General features: G+C 35.0%; 1 protein-coding gene across 1 annotated transcript; it reads right to left on the bottom strand.

Moving 5' to 3' along the window:
• Window positions 1-4,340: 4,340 nt before the first annotated feature.
• Window positions 4,341-23,281, bottom strand: LOC121384673 (solute carrier family 49 member A3-like). The gene is made up of 10 exons (XM_041515158.1): window positions 23,105-23,281; window positions 19,957-20,115; window positions 19,347-19,566; window positions 18,301-18,377; window positions 15,479-15,613; window positions 13,743-13,859; window positions 12,633-12,785; window positions 10,372-10,529; window positions 9,323-9,462; window positions 4,341-6,463 (listed from the first exon to the last, which is right to left on the bottom strand). Exons 1-10 carry the CDS (start codon window positions 23,279-23,281, stop codon window positions 6,315-6,317), a joined length of 1,485 nt encoding a protein of 494 aa, XP_041371092.1. The 3' UTR covers window positions 4,341-6,314.
• Window positions 23,282-24,470: the final 1,189 nt, after the last annotated feature.

Here is a 24,470-nt window from a genome sequence, read left to right as displayed (position 1 = left end):
GCAGGGGTTGTGACATTAAATATAAAAATTAATTACATTTCATTAAATACTGTTTTATTATCTGCTGTGCAAATGATTTATTTTGATGGTTTTTTTTTAATAAATACACTTGGATAGTTTGTCACTTATTAAGAGGAAATAAAATGATTAATTATTCTTGAAACTGACAGTTTTTCAAACATTGGTCATCTGTTAGACATTAGTAGAAATTCAGTTACCATAAACAAAATTAAGGATATACAGCAAACTGTTTCAAACGGTTTCCTTTTTATTGTTATTAAATATATTCACAGATATTAATTCCTTTGTTGAATTTTAATTTTGTCTTTTTAAACATTTATTAATTTGGGTTTTTTTACATTTGAAACTAGTTAAAATTAAGAGTAATTATCTCATGAGTTTTGTGTATGTCAAATAAAGTTTCTAAGCATTATATGGGTTAGTATTTACATATTTAAATATTTGTCCAAACAAATATAGATAGATGTGTTTGTTAATAATATTAAGTTCACAGTAATTTTTATTCATATAACAAGATGTAGTAATATTTATAAATAAAATGTTTAATGTGAAGTAGTGCCAAAATGGTTTAATGTTTACATTTTTTATATATTTCATGATTTTAAAAAATATTTTTCTTTAGATGTTCCTCATGTTTATTGACTGCGATAATAAATACAAATTATATCTCCCTTTAGTTTGTTTTATTCATAACATAGATATGCTTTTGTATTTTAACAAAATGAAATCTGCATATGGCATATACGGATGATTCTCTGTAGTAAATAACTAATAGCCTTCTTCATTGGTTAATAACTTATGAAATAACATAAACAGAATCTCATGTGCATTTTGTCATCAGAAAACTAAAAATGTCTCATTTAGTTCACTTTCATGTTATTAATATCCATGTTTCATTACCCCATATCTGTATATTATGTATTGTGAACCTGCGCAACTACATGTGTATGTGTATTCTTTCTTTTTTCAGTGTCAATGTATTGCTTATATTGTTGATTCCTAAACTGATTTGGTGTGATTGTTACATTGTTCACAGAGTGGCATGTTCAGATTTTCGCCTTTTACAAGAGTTTTTTTAAAAACTACTACAGGATTGTGCAATACTGTAGTTATACATTGTTGATTATGCTCATTAAACCTGAAAACCATATCTACTGTTGTACTTTTTCTTGACATGAGGTTTCCAGTTAATGTGCAGTTGTAACTTTTGACCGCTACAGCTGTTGCCACTGCTGCAGCCTACTTCTCATGCACACAAACATATGCCAAGTGTAAAACGCATGTCAGATGCAGTCGGTCTAGGATTGATTCTTATCGGTGGGCCCATTGGGCTATTTCTCACTCTAGGATTGATTCTTATCGGTGGGCCCATTGGGCTATTTCTCACTCTAGCCAGTGCACCTCGACAGGTATATCAAACATCGTGTGTGTGGTATGGTGCCTATAAAAAGATTCCTTGCTACTAATGGAAAAACTCCTGTCCTGGACCGAGGAGCCAGGATGGGTCGACACCTGTGCCCATAACAGCCATGCACAACAGCTTGCTCTGAATGTGCACCTTAAAACCTTAGATCAGACCCAAGGAAAAATGTAGTGGGTTTCTGCTCTATGACTATATGTCAAAATGACCAACTGTTTGACATCCAATAGCTGATGACTAATAAATCACTGTGCTCCAATGATATTGTTGAACAAAACAACCTTTTTAACAATTATAGCCCAATACCTCATTGCATTATGTCACCCAATAGCCGATGTATTTTTCGTGCTGGGGTGTCGTTAAACATTCATTCATTGCATTATGTAGATAATTCTACTTTCAAGAATTATGAAAACCCATGTTCCAGTGCACAAAAAGAACCTGTTAGTAGGTATGATTTATATTCTTTCAAAAAGTAATGAAGAAAAACTGGAACTTTATAAACTGATTATTAAAATTGATCATGACTACAAATATGAAAGAGAAAAAAACAAAAATACTAAAAAGTGAAAAATAATTTATTATTGGACATTATTAACAAAAAATAAATATAACATATTTATAAGACTTTCACACTCAAATTTTTAAATCTTCCACAACCATCTCTGAACGTTTTTCCCATCTCAAAATTTCAAGTGTGAAAAAACAACTACCATGAATGGAATTAAAAAAGAAGAAGTTTGTTACCATTATACAGTTCCTGAAATAAGCAAAATATGAATGAATGAAATTTACTGATGGTATTATGTAATAAAACTGTTACTGAACACATTTTGGACAATAATAGGTTTTAAGGACCCATGAAATCCTGACATTTTCACGTTTGTAAACAACAAATAACCACAAAGTTACAAAACTCTTGACGGTTGAACTTTAATGTGATTTGATTGGCCGAGAGTTGATGTTTGTTGTGAGAAATAAGACATGTTCTACTTATTACGATTCCGACATTACTTGTCGTATTGTGAGAAATGGGACATGTTCTACTTATTACGATTGCGACATGACTTGTCGTATTGTGAGAAATAGGACATGTTCTACTTATTACGATTCCGACATTACTTGTCGTATTGTGTGAAATGGGACATGTTCTACTTATTACGATTGCGACATGACTTGTCGTATTGTTGTGAGAAATAAGACATGTTCTACTTATTATGATTCCGACATGACTTGTCGTATTGTTGTGAGAAATGGGACATGTTCTACTTATTACGATTGCGACATGACTTGTCGTATTGTGAGAAATAGGACATGTTCTACTTATTACGATTCCGACATTACTTGTCGTATTGTGAGAAATAGGACATGGTCTACTTATTACGATTCCGACATGACATGTTGTATACGGCTAAATGTCATTATGATTTAGGTGTGCTCACAGTGCGATTCGATTGTATGCAACCAAGTCAATGTGACAAATGTTTTTATGTGATAGCTAGTCTCCATGTAACTAGGATGTTACTATCACATTTAATCACGCATATAGTACAATATTTAATATGTTCATCCAAAAGACTAATCCTACACAGGTAAATCATTATCAGTACTAAATATATATGATATTAAACTGGAAATCAATAAAAATTAGTTCTAGTTCTTTTCTTGTTCCATGATTTATTGAGTTGATTTTCTTAATAGAATACCTGATTTTATTCTCTCTTTTTTTTCAATGTACATGAATGAAAGTGAAAATAAAATAAATGCAAAATTATGTTAATGATTTCATATCACAATCTGCTTATAAGAATTAAATGCTACAAGTCAGTAACTTGCATTATAAGGCGGTAGACATCCAACTTTTAAGATGCAAGCAATCTGAGGATTTATTTGTGCTGGGTTGTTTTATTTCAGTGACGGCAAGTAAAACACTGTCACTGTGATTTCATGAAAGGGAATTAAAAAAATAAAATAAAATGGAAACAAACACTATTATATTATTTTTTCCATTAATTATAAAATTTAAAAAAAAAAAGAGTAAATTATAAATTAAATGTTTTGAAACCAAATTTACATCCAAATACATGCTGTTTAATATATGTACACCCAATCATATCCAATATACAATCATAATTGTTTTATAGCCAAAATATAATTTTTCTTCTTCAGATTTAAATTATAAGTCTCTGAACTAAATTCCTAATCAAAATTATACTCGACCGTTCTTTGCTTATTATAGACAATTCATAAAACCCCTGGAATGAAAACTGAAGTAGCCTTATGACCTATAGTCCTGTCCCATCATTCTATTAAAATGTTTTTTTTGTAAATAATTTCAGTTTGGTTTGACGTAAGAAGAAGTGTTTTGGAAATAACAAAATACTATTTTTGTGTGCAATTTACAAATCAATCGGCTCAGAAATAAATAACTTGTAGTAAATTACATAGTATGAAAAAAGACGATCCCAGTGGGACGGATTATAGTATTATATAAACACAACAGTTATAATAACTATCAAAAAGTTGCCTTTTATAAATAGAAAGGTTCGTTTTTGGTAAATACCATATGTGAGAGAGAGAATAATGGACATTATGACTATCATTATCATTATGTTTTATGTTCCTAAGGATGGCAATATTTTAATTTTGAAAGTGTGTTGAATAGCGGATAGTGTCATTTCCTGGACACTGAAGGATAAGATCTGCCTGCTTCAGAAGGTTGTAGTTGTTACCGGCCTTGGTGGTGTCGTGGTTAAGTCATCGGACATAAGGCTGGTAGGTACATGGTCACAGCCCGGTACTGGCTCCCACCCAGGGCGAGTTTTAAGAACTCATTGGGTAGGTGTAAGACCACTACACCCTCTTCTCTCTTACTAAACACTAACAACTAACCATTAACCCCCTGCCCTGGATAGACAACCCAGATAGATGAGGTGTGTGCCCAGGACAGCGTGTTTGAAGCTTAATTGGATATAAGCACAAAAATAAGTTGAAATAATATGTAGTTGTTTTTTTATTGGAAATATATTATGACTAATTATTGGGAGAGTGTTATGTGGAAACAGACAAATTTCTTTGGTAAACAATCTACACACATGACATTCCACTTTGGTCACTGACGTAACACCACCCTTTTATATCGGACATTTTAAGGTAAACATTTTTTACACATGATTATAGTTCTTTTTATAGAAAAAAAAAGGAATATATTTGCAAATGAACCACTACAATCTTGTAATTCCATGGGGAACTGAACACATTTCATCTATAAAAGGCAAAGTTTTGATGTTTATTATGCCTGTTGTTTACTATATAGAGTACGGCAATAAATACCATTATAATGCTAATACAATTTTCAAGTTTTCATTCCAGAAACTTTTATGAATCATATGTAATAAGCATATACCAGATGAGTATACTTTTGATTAGGACTTCAGTTGAACAGGTGTGTTCACAGAGCTGGAAGAAATTTCATCAGTTCTGAAAAGCAGGAATCTACAGTGACTAGGTTTTGATGGTTATATTGACAATGCTTCAAGGAACTGGATCCTGACATTCACAGGACTACCATTCCTTGTGGTGACAAAGAAAACATCCTTGGAAATTCTAGAAGAGTTAGAGTTATGACGATTAGCAACTGACCCAACATAACACTTGATGATGCTGACATTCCATCAATGTATTCCGAGTCACCATTTCTTATGGAAAAAAGATAACATCCTTGGAAATTCAAGAAGAGAGTCATGTTGATTAGCAACTGACCCAACATAACACTTGATGCTGCTGACATTCCTTCAAGATATTCAGTGACCATTTCTTATGGTGAAAAAGAAAACATCCATGACAATTCAATGTCAAGGATGTAAATCGACCAAGAGTCCTCCATGCTTAGCTCTTTCAAAAGACTCAACACTTGTAACGAGACTTGATGGTTTTGATGGTTATGGCAACAGCCCTTCAAAAAGTTGGAATCTTGGTATGAACAGTCACTAGGCTTTGTGGTGAAAAAATATATATCCCTGAAAATTCAGTATCAAGCACCTAACAAGACTCTCAGTCCTATGCTCAACATTTTTAACCGACTCAATATTATACTTGACCGTTTTGATGTTTTAAGTGACAAGTCTTTTAAGCAGCTGGAACCTGATACTGATAATCACCAGACTCAACATAACACCTGGAATATCACTAGGAACACGGGGGCTATGTTTAATGTCAGAAGACATACACGCAATCCAGTGTTCCTACAAGGTTTTAGCAGATTCCTAATTGCTGATGACAGCCTAACATGGCCTCACTGCCTGTCCTCACATTTTGTACAAAGCAGTTGAGTCAGAATATTCTTGAAGGAGGCCCAAACTCAAGACAGTGAGAAATGGTGGCTATTGAAAGTTTCTGACATGTCTGAAATCCTATTCTTTCCTTATTGAGATATCTTCTCAGTAATATTCTCAGGCTTATGCGTTGATAGGTAAGAGGGGCCCACAAAAGTGTTTGATTTTTAGGTGGGATCTAGGGTCATGCTCCCACATGAATGGTGCTTTCCGAGGTAGTGTTAATCAGTTTTTTTTATTATTTCAGCTGACTTTTGTATATTTTGAAAACTAAGTTGTTTAGTGACAAAATATGAATGTTTGGGAAAAAGCCTAAACTGGCTAAAAGTGTCGGGCATTATTTTGGAGTGGTGAATAACCATGCACAACACCATCCAGTGGGGACACACACCTTCATCTTACATCAGTAATTTTAAATCGGATTTTGTATATCACCAAAAAAATGTACATGCAGCTTATTTTAAAAATACTGATTATTGGGTGTTTGGAACCCTCCTCTGGATCAGCCACTACTACATAGCAAACACTGATTCCTAGAGCTATGTTGAGTCAATGATAATTTCGTAATTAAGAAGGGCTTCTGCTCTTGCTATATCTTCTGCTCGTAATCTCCGGTACGATGGTCGAAAGAACACGATGAGAAACACACTGGCAGCAGCTCCCACACCAAACAGGAATAACGTAGAGACTTAAAAAAGAAGACATAAATAAAACATTATTTTTATTTCAAATGTACTGATCTTTTTACTTTCAGCAAATGAGAATCATAAATGGCTCATATATACTTTATTTGAACAAATAAAAATGATTTTAAAAACTTCGCCTTTGTATATCGCGGTATTCCATTTTCAATCAAATCTCATTACATGTGGCATCAAAAGGGAATATGTTCTTAATATTGTTTGACTGTTACTTTATAGCACTGTACAGCATAGTTTTATGCATAAACAATGACTTTATTTATCCACAGATCAGTACGATATACAGTGTAAAACCAAAAGTTGGCATTCAACTTGAATGAATCAGTATTTAAAGAAAGATAACTCTGTTGTAAATAATATACTGGTTTTCGCCCCCCAATCTCTCTCACCCTGTTAGATATTAGTCTAAGCTATTTTTAGTAAAAGGTGATTAACATTCATGAAGTTCATCAATAACGTGTTGGTCACAACTTGGTGTGTTTGATATATACTTTGTAAAAAAATTGTTTGAACAACGATTAATGCCAATGACCAGATTTTTGAATAAACAAAGACATCAGGTGCTTATATACTACTGTTTACAGTTTTGCTATTAGTGATGGTTGTCATTTTGATGAAGTGGACTGTTGTCTTAACATCTGAGATCAGTTCTACTTTCACTGCACATTTTATAACCAAAATTGATCTAATGCCAAAAAACCAGAAAGTTACAAAAATTAAATTGTAAAATGAACACATTTGAGTATAAAAAACACTGGGATAATTCACTAATAAAACCTTGCAATACCTTCTCCAAAATGCTAATATTTTTGTGTTTACAATTTTCTGACCCCCATATAAGTCAACCCCCTAAGTTATAAAATAATATTTTGATGAAAAAAACCCTTGTCTTATAGGTGAATGAATGAATGAATGAATGAATGTTTAACGACACCCCGGCACAAAAAATGCATCGGCTATTGGGTGTCAAACTATGGTAATGCAAACAAATAAGGTGATGATCAACATCAATATAAAAATTCAAGATTTAAATAAAAACAGTGTAAAGAACTGTGCAAAAATACAAATACCACAGATAGATACTGACTTTTGCGAGTGCGAATAAATTTTACATGCTCATATACCACTAGAGTTTCGAGCATGTCCGTCCCGGGGCATGTCTCTGGATAGCCAGTGACTTGCTCCGGGACAGAAAAAATTAAGGGGACAATTTTGAAATTTACATCCAAAAATTAATTAGTGGGCCTTTAAAACTTTGATGCGCATCTCAAATTAATATAATTAATAAATAAAATAAAAAGAAATTAGATAGATAGATAACTAGTTTAACGTGGGGGGGGGGGGGGGGGGGATGGACAGAATTTTAAAAATAGCAATTAGTAAAAGCAATTAGTAGGATTAAAAAAAAAAAATTACAAGCCAAAAATAAAATGAATTGACTGCTCGGCCGAATATTTATATAATTTGGAGCATTTTTGAATGACAGTCCAAAAATAAATAAGAGAAAGAAGAGAGGATCGGACTATTTAATAATATTTAAAAAAAAGAGGTAATTTCGACATAAAATTTTGAACGAAGGTCTAAATGTTTAAAGTCCGACCTATATGTCCACGTGAGTGGCCTCGTTAAGGCCGTTAGGGTGCAGAGGCTGAGCCTACGGCGAGCTGAGGAGCGGTGTCACACTCAGGGACGGGAGCAGATGACGTTTCGTGGCCAAGTCTTGGAGGACGACTTCGTAGCCGGCGCCGCAGATCGTCTTGACGATTCGATGGATGGTGTTGTAGTCCATTTCTGTCAGTAGAATCGCTTGGCGGTAGATCTTCTGGCGCCGTTGGGTCACGATGAGTCCCGTCCTGTTCTCTTGTAGCCTGAGTGTGTGGAGCTCATAGTGGCATCCGTCTGGTAGTGGTTTTCAGTTCTGTTTGGAAAACCGGCCCCTCAGCTTCGCTGTATCCGTGGTGTCACCCTGCACGTAGTCGTGGAACTGAGCCTTGAGTTTCCCCAAAGCCAAGTGCCAGTCATCCTTGCGTGCAGGGGCGTGAGGCTGTCGCGCTGGCTGGACTGAAGGAGATGTTGCCTTCCTCTTTCCAGCCGCCGTCGCACCAACAACATCCACATGCGGCTCAACGGGAGCGGTCTGTAATGTCGACCGCTGCACCGGAGCAGGCATGGGCGTAGAAGTCGACACAGGAGGCTGCGGCGGCGACTGGGTCATGGCGGTGTCCAGCAGGCCTGTTGTAGCGTCGAAAGAAGTCTCCGCTGGTGGCGTCGTCTTCCTCTTTGGCGAAGTAGTGGGGGGCGGCGACGCAGAAGGGACCGCCGCTGGCGGTTGAGCCGCCCACTTTGATCCCCCCTGTGCCGTCCCTGGCGCACGTTCCTTCTTCCTTCCTCTTCTTCTCGTCTTCTTCTTAGAGTCCGCGTCGCCGTAAACCAGTCACGGTAGCCCGTGACGCGGAACTCCAGCAAAGTCCCAAACGAAGCTATCATACCTCCCAGGTGGGGGGTAAATCGAGAGCACAAGGTACAGCGTCTTGTCTCATCGCGAGCTCGTCCAGACTCTACTGACTTTTACTCAAAATTTCAATCGGTGCTGTATTGGCCATTCTCAAAGAGAATGTTACACCCCTACACCACGGTGAGGTTACAGCATGTGCCTTATAGGTGATAATATACAGTATTAAAATCGCAACATATGACACTTGCACCATAATATATTGCACCTTCTGATGAGCTCAGACAGCTTAATAAGTCCTGTACAATAAATAAATTTGTACCATATACCAATAGCTTATTGTCTAAATGTTTACAAATTTGGGAGCAAAAATTAAAAAGAAATCTCCGACTACCTGTCCAGTCTTGAGGTATGAACTCGGCAGTTACATGGGTACCATTGGTGACACACCCAGTTGGCAGGTTCACTTCGTCTAGAGGTAGGGGCTGGAGAAGTTCCTGAGCAACCAACATGAATATAATACTCTGAACTTGACTGAAAAACATAAACATTTTATTTTCACAACAGTAACACTCGGGTTTTAGTTACCATTAACCAACATGAATATAATACTCTAAACTTGAATGAAATAGGTTGTTTTGTTTAACGACAAATCAGCTATTGGATGTCAAACATTTGGTAATTTTGACATAGTCTTAGAGAGGAAACCCGCTCCATCTTTCCATCAGTAGCAAGGGATCTTTTACATGCACCATCCCATAAACAGGATAGCACATACCAGAGCCTTTGATATAGCAGCTGTGGTGCACTGGCTGGCATGAGAAATAACCCAATGGGCCCACCGATGGGGATTGATCCTAAACCAATAGCACATCAAGCGAGCACTTTACTACTGTGGCTACATCCCGCCCTTTAAACTTGCCTGAAAAATATATTCCCTTATTCTCACAACAGCTAACACTCAGTTTCAGTTACTACCACTAAACCTAATGTTTTATTGATGGTATAAAAATACAGTTTTCAGTATATTATTATCACAAACAAAATATTTACTTCACAGAGCTAGCTCTGGCACTCGCCAAATTCACAAATTGCGAATTTCAAAAACAACTGGCAAATTTTATTTGCATTTGGCAAAATAATTTCATGTACTATTGATATTTTTATACAAAAGAGCTGGGTTTGTGCAATTTTTGAAGTTTAGTAGATAATTTGGCGAAATTTTCTGCTGACCCAGAGTTAGCCCTGCTTCAATAGAACTGGTGCACCAGGTAAGCATCTTCCCAACAATATACGGTTTATATTTCATGAAACTGTCCCTTTAAGTGTTTTCAAGATTTAAGAATAAATAATAATTAATTAATTTTATTAATGAGTACTAGCTTTCAAAGCTCACAATGATTTATCAACATTACATGATGATGGTGTTGTAGCAACACTTACCCAGATATGATCAAAAGACCTGAACTTGTTGCCTCGGCAACAGGGTAGGTAACTTCGACTGCCAGCTCCATACATATAGGATATATGGCAAAGCCAAACAAACCAACAAGTGAAATGACCACAGCAATATGCACTTCCATATCTCTGAACCTGGCAATCTGAAACAAAATAAATAAAAACATAATAATTGTGATGTATCTATGTTAATTATGTAGAATATTAGCTTTATTTGCTGATAGAAAAATTTGTCATGTCAAAAAACATAAAATAAAATTTTAAGTTTTGCAATGTTTGCCAAATAATGTGATGAATTTAATGATGGGTGGTCAGAAGTAAGTGATAACTATTCTTAAAATTCCACCAAACAAAATTGCTAGAGAAGCCCATGCAAAAGCCTGTGAGAATTATTTCACTTGGAACATAGTTTTGGTAATAACCGGTAACGTTAATGACGTACGATATCGGCTTTATCCTGTTCAATCCAAATGGGAAATTCTGTGAGAATAAAGCTGATATCCTATGTCATTAACTAGTTATTCTCTCTTTATTACCCCAGCAGGCACTCATAACGGGGAAAATAAAAATCATAATTTGTTACCGAGAAATTATCAAGAATTGGTTTAACATACACAACTATTGGATGATTTCACGCCAACAAACCAATCACCTTGTCGGTACTAAATATGACATCATCACGATTTGGCAAAGCACAACAATGACGTCATGTAGTTTACAGCGTTTGGGTTTACATCTTTCTGGTTTCAGTGTTAAACTTTAATAAAATGATAGTTTAATACAGTTCATTATAGATTTGTTTTTTACAGAATATATAGAACTTTAGGTTTTGAAAATTATCTGTGAACCGTGAATAAAATACAAAGTTATAGCAATACCCAGCACAGTAACTTAGTTTACGTCGTTTCTATATACATGGACGTGTAGCAGATGTAGGCTATATTGAAAATAAAGGCTTTTTAAAAAAAAAAACGCAAATAGTTGGGGTAATAAATAGAATAACAAACTCGGTACCAGTTATTATCAAATTTATGTCCCGAGTGAAATAATTTTCACTTGGGACATAAATTTGATAATAACTGGTAACTTGTTTATTATCCTCTATATATATATATATATAGTCCTAAGTAAACCAGTCCAGTCAGGCTTGAAGTTTATTTAACGACACCTCTAGAGCACATTAATTTTTATCCTATTATCGGCTATTGGACATCAAACATATGGTCATTTTGACATATTTCTTTAAAGGAATCCTGCTGCCGCCACATAGGCTACTCTTTCTGATAAGCAGCAAGGGTCTTTTATATGCACTTTCCCAGACAGGACAGCACATACCACAGCCTTTGATGAACCAGTTGTGGACCACTGGTTGGAATGGAAAACAGTCAGGCGTGTGTCTTGCAACACTTTTACCGTATTCGCTCTTCATATTCTGTCATTTTAAAGGGTGACTGCAGAATAAAACAAGTACACCTCAATACATTAAAAAAAATCCAATGCAAACAAAATGTTTTGTCCATCACATTTATCACTCAATTGCCATATAATATTACTTATAATAAACAGGTTACCAGGGGCCTACTGGTAAATGTAATGCCAACTGGTAGAAATTTTATTACTCTTTTTAAATGTTGATATATAGAAAGTGAATGCGAACCACTCTAAACTCTATTCTCAGCACTACTGTAATCTTTTCTTTTGTTTACTCTCAATGATAATTCATTAAAAAACAACACAAACTAATATACAGTAAAACTCCTCTAAACCGGACACCCTCGGGACCAAGTAAAAAGTCTGGTTTTAAGAGGTATCCAGTTTAGAGAGGTTCTCTTCTGTACAGATATTTAAAAATGGGCTAAGAAAAATGTCCGATTTTGAAGGAATTCCGGTTTACAGAGGGTCTGGTTTTGAGAGGTTTTACTGTATAATTATTAGGTTAGAACAATCAATAAAAAACAGGTTTTTTTAAATAGCAGTTTTTCAGCTATTTATTATTAGAAAATAAAGGTGGGGAAATGAGGACATCATTTTGCACATTTGCAAAATCCTGATGTCATCATTTACTACTGACATAGTCATGGGTTAATGAGTACTAAATGAATTAATAATAATACAAATATTCTGACATTGAAAAAATATAAATATTGTTACCTATTAAACTGTATTCTGGGAAAACAGAATATAACAATATTATGATATATGTCTAATGGTTGTCCCTATATCCACACTAAAAAGTAAGAACTTACTTCCAGGAACAAGATACCAAATGCAACTGTTAAGGCAAAAGATATTTTTGTGACCTCTTCAAAGCGTTTGGTTTTATCACAGATAATTCCTGCTGTCGCTGCACCAACTACTCCCAGTCCTATCATCAAGGCACCACACAATCCTGAGAAATCCTACAATCACAAAACACACTGCAACGATCGCTCACTCAGTATGGCTGCTAATTTACTCAAACAAATAGAGTTCATTCTCAAATCATTACTGTTATTCTAGAAAAACCCCATAAATCATTTTCAAAGTATTGCCAAAGTAATATATGTCCCTAAATAGGCCAAAATTTGTTTTGCATCTCCTAAGTTCATGGGCCATAACTTTATCAAAAATAGGTAAATTGACATGAAAGTAAAACTTCATCTATAACTGCACATCATAAGGCTATACACAAAATTTCAGCTCAATATCTTGAGACATTGTGGGAAAAAAGTCCAGAAAATTATATGCGAGACAGACAGACAGACAGACAGACAGATAGACAGAGGGATGGAAATGAAACCTGTAGTCCAGTTGGACTGGTAGGGGACTATAAATTAAAACAAAACATAGAACCATATTGTTTGAATTGTATGAAATACATTACTCAGTTTTGACCAGTCCATTAAAACACTGTTACTATGAAGGAAGGAAGGAAATGTTTTATTTAACAACGCACTCAAAACATTTTATTGATGGTTATATGGCGTCGAACATATGGTTAAGGACCACACAGATACTGAGAGAAGAAACCCACTGTCGTCACTTCATGGGCTACTCTTTTCGATTAGCAGCAAGAGATCTTTTATATGCACCATCCCATACCAATTGTGGTGCACTGGCTGGAGCGAAAAATTGCACTATGGGCCCACCGATGGGGATTGATCCCAGCTGTTACTATGATGTCATAATATGTGTAACACCTGTACATTAAAAAAAAATCTACAAATTCTAACTCCGATGTAATGTTTTAGATGGGGCTTAACTTTCCTTAATATCGAATGCTTTGATTATGAATTCCTTTTTAAAAAAAGAACGGTAATGCATGTATTGATTTCATAAATCAGCACATAAACGCACATGAATAAGTAAAAACTTACATTATTATATCCTCTGGGACAAAGAATTTGTTGAATGAATGTCGTAACAGATGTAAAAAGGGCAAGGCCAGTGCCAAACACAATTAACAGCACCCAGTAGGTTTTGATGCGGATTATCTGCAAAGAAAATCACTAATTTTGCAGAATTACCTTTAAAAACTGAATGAATATAATCTAAACTCAAGTAAAAATGCGACACCCAAGACAATCCAAACTGAAAGATAGGAACACCAACTATGGACCGTGAAGATACTAATTATTTGTAATAAAACAAATTGTCCTAAAGATATCCTACCAAGTTTTGAACCGGAACATCTTAACATCAGCTTTCTGAAGATATCCTGTCAAATTTTAAACAGGAACATCTCAACATCAACTGTCTAGAGTTATCCTGTCAAGTTTTAAACATGAACATCCTAATATCAATTCTGCAAAAATATCCTGTCAAGTTTTAACAGGAACATCCTAGCATCAACTGTGTAAAAATATCCTATGCAAATTCAAAACAGGAACATCCTAATATCAGCGGTGTAAAGATACTCTTATTAGTTCTAAACAGGAATATCCCAACATCAACTGTGTAAAGATATCCTAATAAGGAACATTCTAAGGCCCGCTTTCTCACCACCTTTCTGTGTGCGAGTTTATCAATACAATGTATTTACATATGTGTGATTCTTTGTGAGCATTCGGCATGCTGAAAAAAGTGTCTAGAAGAGCAATTTTACCATGTGCGAGCTTTTCAGTGTAGTGACATCATAACGTGAAGGATTTATTTTCGGCTTAAAAGTACACTTCGACAACGTAATTTTTTTTATAGTAATCCACTTACGAAAATGTCTATATGGAAAGGCACATTTCCACGTGTGGAAACACACACAGAGGATAACACGCGGAATTGTATTAATGGAAAACGGGCATAACATTAACTGCCATTATGATATCCTGCCTCGTCTATAATATGAAGGTAAAATGCCAGACATCTGAGGCATACTCATATTTTACAAACTAGAATATCACATTTGTAAATATTGACTAAAGGCATCTGAAAGCGTGTAGTGATTAAGCCATCGGACTTCAGGCTGGTAGATACTGGGTTCGCATCCCTGTACAGTTCCCACTCATAGTGAATGATAACAGCTCAATGTGGAGGTGTACGGCTGCTCCATCGACTTGTCTCTCACTGATCACTGACAATTAACTGTTAACCCAGTGTCCTGGGCCCAAGTTCACAAAACACAGTGAGCCTAATTTTTATTTCTATTATAGTACAATAAATATAGTTAAAAGTACACATATTTAATTTTCTTTTGTCCTTAAAATGCTCCACCTTTTGTAATGATATAATTTTTTGTGTGAAATAGGAACCAAACACATATAAATGTACAGCTGGTATAACTGCTAGCTGCAGACGTAAACTTACAATGTTTTGTGAAATAGACCCCTGGACAAATAGCCTAGAGAGTTGAAATGTGTGTTCAGGACAAAGTGCTTAAAAATTCTGGGCCGAATTTACGAAGCCCGTTTTTCTTAAATTCAATAGTTACACATGAGTAAGACAAAAACTAAGGGCCAACTTTACAAATCCTGCTATGTCTTACACGTGTGTAACTACATACATTTACAATATGCTTAAACATCTACATTTAGGAAAAACAGGCTTCGTAAATTCAGCCCTTAGCCTTCAGTGGATTATAGGTAGAAAAATGGAGTTAAATATTAAGAAAACTGGCTACCTTCTTAAGTCCTGCGAGGAATGGTTCGGAAGATTCAGCAGCACTGGATGTGGGTGGTGAGGGTGGAATTGAGCTGCAGACACCGAATGTTGCCAGAATGCATCCCACACCTGCAAAACCTGTACACGTCCACAGCTGAGCAAAAAAACATAAACCAAGAAACATACATTGAACTCCACTGAAAGCACACCACTCAATTTTCAGTTGTTATTGCTTCGGCTTGTGTGAGTGTTCCATAAACCACAATGACTCTTAACCCTTGTATATAATTTTTTGGGTTAATTACTGCTTATCACAATGCACCCAGTTATTCAACATCAGTTAAATGTATTGTTTTTTCTTCTCAAATCCTTTTAACAACTGCTATTGGTAATCAGACTTGTGTGTTGTCAATGGAGTTCACAATTTAAAGCTGCAGTCTCGGGTATACTTTTATCATTTAACTATTCAGAACAGACCATCAATATTGATTTTCTTTTTACGACAAGTATTTCTAGGCATGAGCAAAAATAGCTAATTGTAACATTAAATAGTGTGGAACATAGCCCAGTGGTAAAGTGTTCGCTTGATATGCGGTCTAGGATCGATCTCCATCGTTGGACCCATTGGGCTATTTCTTGTTCCAGCCAGTGCTCCACAACTGGTATAACAAAGGCTGTGGTATGTACTATTATGTTTGGGATGGTGCATATAAAAGATCCCTTGCTGCTAATCGAAAAGAGTAGCCCATGAAGTGGCGAGAGTAGGTTTCCTCTCTCAATATCTGTGTGGTCCTTAACCATATGTATGACACCATATAACTGTAAATAAAATGTGTTGAGTGTTGTTAAATAAAACATTTCCTTCCTTCATGTGTGTGTGCGTGCATGTGTGTGTGTGTGTGTGCGTGTGTGTGTGTGTGAATGAATGTATCTATGTTGTCTTGTAAAAATGTCTGTATGAATTTTATTTTATGAAATTTAAAAAAAATATAATTTATTAAAATACACTGGTGTATTTCGCCATATGGAATAAGTAAAAGATCAATATATGTAAGGTGATGAATCAGGGATCTCAAATCCTAACATCAACTGTTTTTGAGGACAAAGAATTGAAATAAACAACAACAAAAACACCAATAAACAACATTAACATTAATTTTTTTATCATCCAACATCATTCTTCAATATTATTTGGCTCAATACTATTACTTGCTATCTATATTACATGGAAAAAATAATAACTCTCCATTTTAAAATCAAGGGGTGGGCTTTCACTGTTACAAAGCATTGTAAAAAAAAAGGGGGACAGATTTATATGCTGTATGAAATAGGCTACAGTGCAGTTTAACCAAAAATGTGTAATCTTAATTTCTTTATAAATCGACCTAACTTCAAAGTCCTGACTTGTGGGGAACACCTCTGTAATCCAACACTGTGTATACTGGCAAATTTCGTCAGTTCCCCTTTGAATCTGAGTTAGACAATTAAAGTTTGTTTTGTTTAACAACACCACTGGAGCACATTGATTTATTAATCATCAGCTATTGATGTCAAACATTTGGTAATTGCAACATATAGTCTTAGAGAGGAAACCTGCTACATTTTTTAATTAGTAGCAAGGGATCTTTTATATCTACCATCCCACTGACAGGATAGCATGATCACTATTGTTGACACCCAATAGTTGATGAGTATTTTTGTACTGGGTGGTTGTCATTATCACTACTAAGCAGAGGCGCAGAAATGGAAAATATTTCACTAGCCCTCTGGACCAGGACCAACTAAAATGTACTAGCCTGCCAGTATTTCTACCAGTCTGCCAGCCCATAGATCAAAATATTATTGTTTAACAATATTATAATTTATCCTATAACTTACCCATGATATCCATGTCATAAACCCATGTGATAATTTGCTTTATTAACCCGGTTAATAATGGTATGCAAATCTGCAAGGTCTCTAAGTAATTTGTTGCTGTGGATGGGTCATTTGCTTACAAGCCAACAAGACCTGTGTACCTGAGCGTAACATTTTCAAAGATTTGTTTAAAATGCGTGACGTCAAATTAATCTGTGCTAATCACGATGACGTCATATTATCGATGGCAGCGACTTTAGTACTGTGATTTACTAAAAAAGAAATTAGAATGTTATTTTAGAAGTGTTATAGAATAAATAGAATTCGCTACTCGTGTTTTTTAATATGTAAAATATCAACCTCGTCTAGTTAATCAGTATTTGTCTCAGCAGAGCCTCGACAAATACCGATTAACATGGACTCGGTTGATATTTTCCATATTAAAAAATATTCATGACGAATCCTCTATATACACTTCAAATGATAGTCTTAATCATATGTCTGATGTCATATAACCTAAATAAAAGAAATAAAAATGTTTTGAGTGTGTCGTTAAATAACACATTTCCTTCCTTCAAATGATAAGCTATAAATTTGACCAAAAAATTTGACAAATGAAATAAAAAAGACACACACTCTCCCCACCCCCACACCTTGATTAACAAAACCAGATCGCCCGTCGGACTAGTAGTTGTATTGTTTAACTCGAGCGGGCGAGCGGGCGAGTACTTTCTGCATCCCTGTTAAGTGCTACATTATTTATAGAGAATAACTAGTTACTGTCTTAACTTAATTAAGATATTAGCTTTATCCTGCTACAGTTAGAATAGTGAATGTCGCAAGGCCCTGCCGATATCTTAAGACAGTAAGACACTGGCTGGAATGAGAACCAGGTTAGACAAGAGTCCACTGTAATTATATATTATATGGGTGTCAGGTTCATGAATATATGAGAAGGATAAATATGAAACTAGTCAATCTCACCATTACTGGCATTTCTGAAGCCGTAGTGACCATACGTGGGGACATCAGGTTCGCTATCAGGATACCAAGTGGATTTGCTGAAACAAAATAAACAGTTACACACGTTATAGTTACGACCTGTTTCATGGTCACCACGTGAAAATGTCCTTTTTAGTTTAAAAACTGCCCTTTTTGTATAGCTGGATAACTTTATGTCATTGTTACCCAATTCTTAGTTAGTTTATTGTTTATATAGCACTTTGCTAGGAGTTATTCTCCTTGTTGCAAGTGGGAAAGGCATAATGCATAACAACAGAACATTCCATAATTTCACACAAATGTGTTAGTACAATCTTTTTTCATATGAAGTACAATTTACTGATAAGATATTTTATTAAGGCACTATTATTCATGATTTAACATAATCAACAAAATTAACATTATGAATTTGAAATAAAAGTCACAAAATATTGACTTAAACAAAATATGCAGGTAGGTAAATAAATTTTAGAGATTGCCTATGCTAATGATAATTAGATTTTGCATTTAAAAAAGTTTGTTGGTGAATTGATGGGGTCAGCGCATGAAACCTAATGGAAACACTGCACATGTACATCAGAATTAACTTGGGGTGGGATGTAGCCCAGTGGTAAAGTTTTCGCTTGATTAGCAGTCGGTCTGGGATCGATCCCCGTCGGTGGGCCCATTGGGCTATTTCTCGTTCCAGCCAGTGCACCATGACTGGTATATCAAAGGCCGTGGTATGTGTTATCCTGTCTATGGGATAGTGCATATATAAGATCCCTTGCTGCAAATCAAAAAGAGTAGCCCATTAACTTAGTTGAAAAATACATTCAAATTTATTTTTTAACTGGCTAGAGTATTCTATCCATAACAGGGTAGAAGCTTACTACACTTGTATCCATTAAATACCTTCTTACAACAAATAACTCGTCAAATTGTATCAGTAACAACTCCTGTAGTATTCTCTCTGTTTTCAGTACTTTAGTAACTCCATATGTTTTAAGATCAAAGCAAAAGTGCATCAAGAGCTACATTGTTCTTACCCATAGATGTAACTGTGTTTGCTATTGCCCTTTGTGAGTGAGAAAACCACAGAGCAGCCAGCTTGGTGGGACAAAACATCACAAAAGGCTGAGCCACAGCAGCAAGAAACTGCCCTGTTAGTAACACTGGAAAGCGATCCTTGTGAGGGATTATGCTATCAACAGTGGTCAGATTACGCAGCAAGGAGCCAATAACATTCAGCCAAGCAGCTAAAATTATCTGAAAATTAAAAATAGCATAGTCATATTGAAAGCGCATGTATTTCTAAGCAAGGTTCCAACAATACTATATGCAAGTACTACAAACATCATTGATTGGACTCGAAATGAAGTTATTCCCAAGGAAACTTTTGAAATATAACACATTATGCATTTTGGACAAATGTAAAATGTATGAGTGTTATAACAATAAAAGGAACAACATTTTAACAGTAAAAACTAACATAAATTTAAAAGAAAAACAAATGTTTATTATATATTTTGTATGCAGAGATCCCTAGGCACCAAACACAAACCAGATATAATAAAGATTTGAAATTAAGTATCACTGTCCGTGTTGATAAGAACATTGAACAGTAAAGGAATTAAAGATTCTGAAATGTTGGCTTACACTGGTTCTCAGTCCTAGGGTATCGATGAGCCAGGAGGCAGTGAACCCAAATGGAATGGACACAACAACAAAGATGAGAGACAGCCAGTTGACCTGCCATGACGAAATCCCGTAGTATTCGGTCGTTATGCTTGTGATGGGAGAGAAGCAAATCCAGATCTGTTGTTTTAACATAAAACAGGAACATAGTAAATCCACATTTATATCCAGTGAAAAGAAAAATCCAGGGTCCATATTTTTGAAGCTATCGCAATGTTAAGATATCAGAGGGGCTATGAGGTGTCGCACTGACGTCATAGCGTAAAACAGTTTTTAGTATCAGTTTAGAAAAAGATATAAACATATTTACATAAATTTATATAGTAGTAAGCATATTTTACTTTACAACAAAAAAACCACATTAATTTATGTATCCTGAATGTTTGTGATTTACTGTAACTGAGAATCATTACCAAATAGATAAATCAAAAGAAAACAAAAAATACAGTCGAGCACCTACATATTTAACAGGAACATTATTGAAAGGACGTGCTGACGGTTTCTTCCTGTAGTGTTGTATTAGTGGTTAATATGTGAAATGTCTGTTATCTGCAAACTTGAAAATGGAAGGACTTTCCTTTGTCATTGTCACTAACCCTAACCCTAACTCTATTTATCATAAGTATTTATAATGTTCTTTATACGCAGACCTGTCAAACCTCTCGGATACCGCAGGAGTCTCCCGGTATTTCATCAAATCTCCCACAAAACCTGCGCAGGAGACAATTTCTCCTGTTGAATGACATTTTTGTAAGCATAAAAATAAATTGATCCCCTTTTGCCAAAATAACGTAAGGGAAGTAACTCCGGCTTTTTTTCTCATTCGTTGGGTACTTTTGGTTTTCCGAGAATGTAACAAGCCGAATTGTCCCGCCTGTTTAACATTTGCTGAAGGGAGAATTGTGGGATATTTATATTGTTAAATAGCACATGGAGTTTATAAAATGATGTGTTATTATAATGTCTGTTGTCAACGTAATAGCTACGAAGCATGTTGCCGCTGATTTAACAGGTTGTGTATTGACATTCAGTGTTGCCATATATAAAACTATCCAATTTAGTCCTAATAAAGCCTCTGAATTGTAAAACGTCTTCTAACTAGATTACATAATGCAACTATGACGAATCTGAAGTGCCAGACTCTGGCCCAGTTGACAGCGATACATACGATGCATGTTAAAATCACAAAAAGACAACGAAAAGACCAATTAGCTACATAAACATACTTGTGTCAGTTAATTTGTATGTTGGTTCAGTAAAATGTTGGTAACAAGCTTACACTTCAAGAGATTATTTTTGTACAATTAATAAATGTGGTGTTTGGCATAAAGTTACTCACGGAAATTGGTATAATTCCGGTATATTTCACACGATGTCAGTAATGAAGTTTTACTTATGATTAATGAAAATACAATGTTTATTGCATCATTATGATTTTAAATAAGTACCACGCCACTGTTCCTCATTATAGTAAATAGTAAAAATTGAATATTAATTTATAAGATTTATATAATTTATTTTAGGTACTTAGGTATCCTCGCGGTATGGGTTTTGGCGCAGATTAGCAACGATCTCGTGTAGTGTAAAAATAACGATGTTTTTCTTGTTAATATTGACAAAGACATAACCGTATGTATATATGTCATTAAAATATAAAATATAAATCATATAGTGAGATTTTACGGTTTAATTTAGGTTTACTTGCACATATACTGTAATACTGATGCTGTAGGCCCTATATATTTTGAAATGGAACATCAACATAACTTCTGAATAACCAATATTCAAGAAAAATAACTCGAAACAACTGGAAACGTTGTGTGGTGGTCCATAAATTCCATATTAATAATACACGTCAAAAATGACACCATTAAAATAAATGTTAACCTTATCGTCACATGTAAACCATATAGCCCAGTGCAAACATAGCCACTATAAGGTGGGGGTAAATTTGACAACACTTGGAGGTGTTTTGTTTGTTGATTATTATTACTAATATTCGAAACAATGTCCACTACACATTTGATGTTGAATACATATTATTTTAAGATGTAATATGCACTTGAACGTCGTTTAATCCTGACCGAATATAATTGTATGCAGTGCATATAAAATAAGGACAGGAGACTCATTCGGACATCCATAGAAATAGATTGATGTTGGGGAGGTATAATTGTCTTGTGTTTATTTCATTAGTAGCAGACGACAATGTCTCGTGCAGCAGGTGAGTAAAATTCATTGTGAAAATTTGGAGATACAGAGATGTTTATACATGTTAAAAAAGTGCCTTACGGAGAATAGTACTTTTAGTTACATGGTATTTTTAATTTGTTTATACTTACCACAAACTGGCAAATTGTAAACATTTCTTTATTATTATCAATAAAAAATATTTCCGTCAACAAAAAACTTCTGCATTTGATGTCAGTTTTCCTTGATGATGCACAACAGCTATTTAAAGATAACACACCAAAATACATACTGCGTCATAATACATACCGAGACGATACCACAAATGATTATGATTATGTAACATAACCTGTAAGTGTAATACCATAAATGTACTAATTAAATTTTTTATTTCTTGTTCGTGTTCTTAACATTTTTGGACAATATTTTTTAAATATGTATTAAATCATAATAATATTTAAACTTTAATTTAAATTTTTTTTAATGCCAAGATCTATGGTTAACAAGTATACTGGGGTCTCACGGTATCACGGTACTTAATGATGGTGCAGAAATAAAATAATATACTTACATACATCAAGGTAAATATACTTTTGTTTGATTTTACCTCATATTTCCATGTTCTACACGTCATATATTTTCATATAAATCCTGTTTGTAAATAAATATTACTGGTGGAAGTGTGCCCTACCATTGCAGAGTTTTTCGACGTGCTTCTCGAAAACATGGTATACAATTCACCTGAATGGTTAAATATGTGGTTTTTATTCACAAATTTACAGTAAAATTGAAGAGAGAAAATTAAAGGTTGACAGGTCTGTATACGTGACTGTGCCAAAGAAAAGTCCTAGGCTAATGTGCGCCCTGCACTGCCACTAGCCTACCTCTACCCTACGGTCTACCCACTTTGTAAACTTACCAAAGCATTCGCCATGTTTATGAGACAGACTACAAGTACCATATACCATCGCCATTTATATACTTTGAATTCATTTTCAGCTATCGGGCGATAACTAATGTTACTTTTCTTCGGTAAGTCTTTGGACGTAGTTACAGAATTAGTTATAGAGTCGTTACATTCTTCCTGATCCGCCATTTTAATACATCACGTGATCTCTGTCATGTGATCTTGTCGCTTTCTGGTATATATAAAAATTACAATTGACAGTTGTAATGTTGATTGGTTGTTTTCTGTTCATCTACATTTCCCTTGCGATCCCATTAAAAATATTACTTTTACTTTCAGCATCACCATTGCAGCCTAATAGGCGCGTGTGCGGGAATTTTAACAGGGGAAGGGGGAGAACGAAGTTTATAAGGAGGGGGGATGTCGAAACACGTTTCCTTAAAAATGCATTGAAAACAAATTAAAAGAAAACAAAAGACTTTAGTCTCTTAAATTACTGAAATTAGGCTACAAGTAGAAGATTTTTTTTAAATGCTTCACCACGGACCAATAAGCAATATGTGTCTGGTAACCGATGTGCAGGTTGCCGTACCCTCCCCCCCCCCAAAAAAAAAAAAAAAACCACAAAAAAACAAACAAACAACAACATAAAAAACCAACCAAACAAAAAAACCAAACAAAAACAAAACAAACAAACAAGAAACAAAAACAAAACAACAACAAAACCTCACAGACTTGTTACACACATTTATATGATTATTACTATAAAATACCTTCACAGACACACTATAACATACTTTGTTATTATTCCATACCACTGTTCTCGGTGTGCCAGTGCACCACAACTGGTATATCAAAGGCCGTGGTATGTGCTATCTGTCTGTGGGGTGATCCCTTGCTGCTAATCGGAAAGAGTAGCCCATGAAGTGGCGACAGCGTGTTTCTTCTCTCAATATCTGTGTGGCCCATAACCATATGACCGACGCCATATAACCGTAAATAAAATGTGTTGAGTACGTCGTTAAATAAAACATTTCCTTCCTTCTTGTTCTGTGTTTACTGATCATACTGTATACTATCAGCAAATACGTAAATAAAATGTAAATCGGAACATTATTGAAATAGGGTGATGTCGGGTTTCTTCCTGTATACGTGTATAATTAGTTTATAATATATATATATTTTTTAAATTATTATTTTTTAATTATATATATTTTTTTTTTATCAGGTAGCTCGAAAATTATCAATGACGATGTAAAGGTATTTAACGTGAAACAAAGGATTGTTGTTGTTGTATTAGAGCGGAAATGTTTGAATACCGTTTGGGAGGCAGCGATTGCGCAGACGGTTAGCAAGCGTTGATAACTATCCAAATGTC

The sequence above is a fragment of the Gigantopelta aegis genome, chromosome 10, assembly GCF_016097555.1.
Source record: "Gigantopelta aegis isolate Gae_Host chromosome 10, Gae_host_genome, whole genome shotgun sequence".
NCBI classification, from domain to species: Eukaryota; Metazoa; Mollusca; class Gastropoda; order Neomphalida; family Peltospiridae; genus Gigantopelta; species Gigantopelta aegis.
Note: the sequence above shows the minus strand (reverse complement) of the source record. Positions and strands in the feature narration are given on the sequence as shown.

Excerpts from the sequence above, each read along its gene's own strand:
- LOC121384673 (XM_041515158.1), bottom strand. The coding sequence starts at position 23,281 with ATGGCGGATCAGGAAGAATGTAACGACTCTATAACTAATTCTGTAACT. Across the intron at positions 12,786-13,742 it reads GTCCCAGAGGATATAATAAT|GATTTCTCAGGATTGTGTGG; the intron begins GTAAGTTTTTAC and ends TTGTGATTGTAG. Across the intron at positions 6,464-9,322 it reads CATACCTCAAGACTGGACAG|TCTCTACGTTATTCCTGTTT; the intron begins GTAGTCGGAGAT and ends TTCTTTTTTAAG.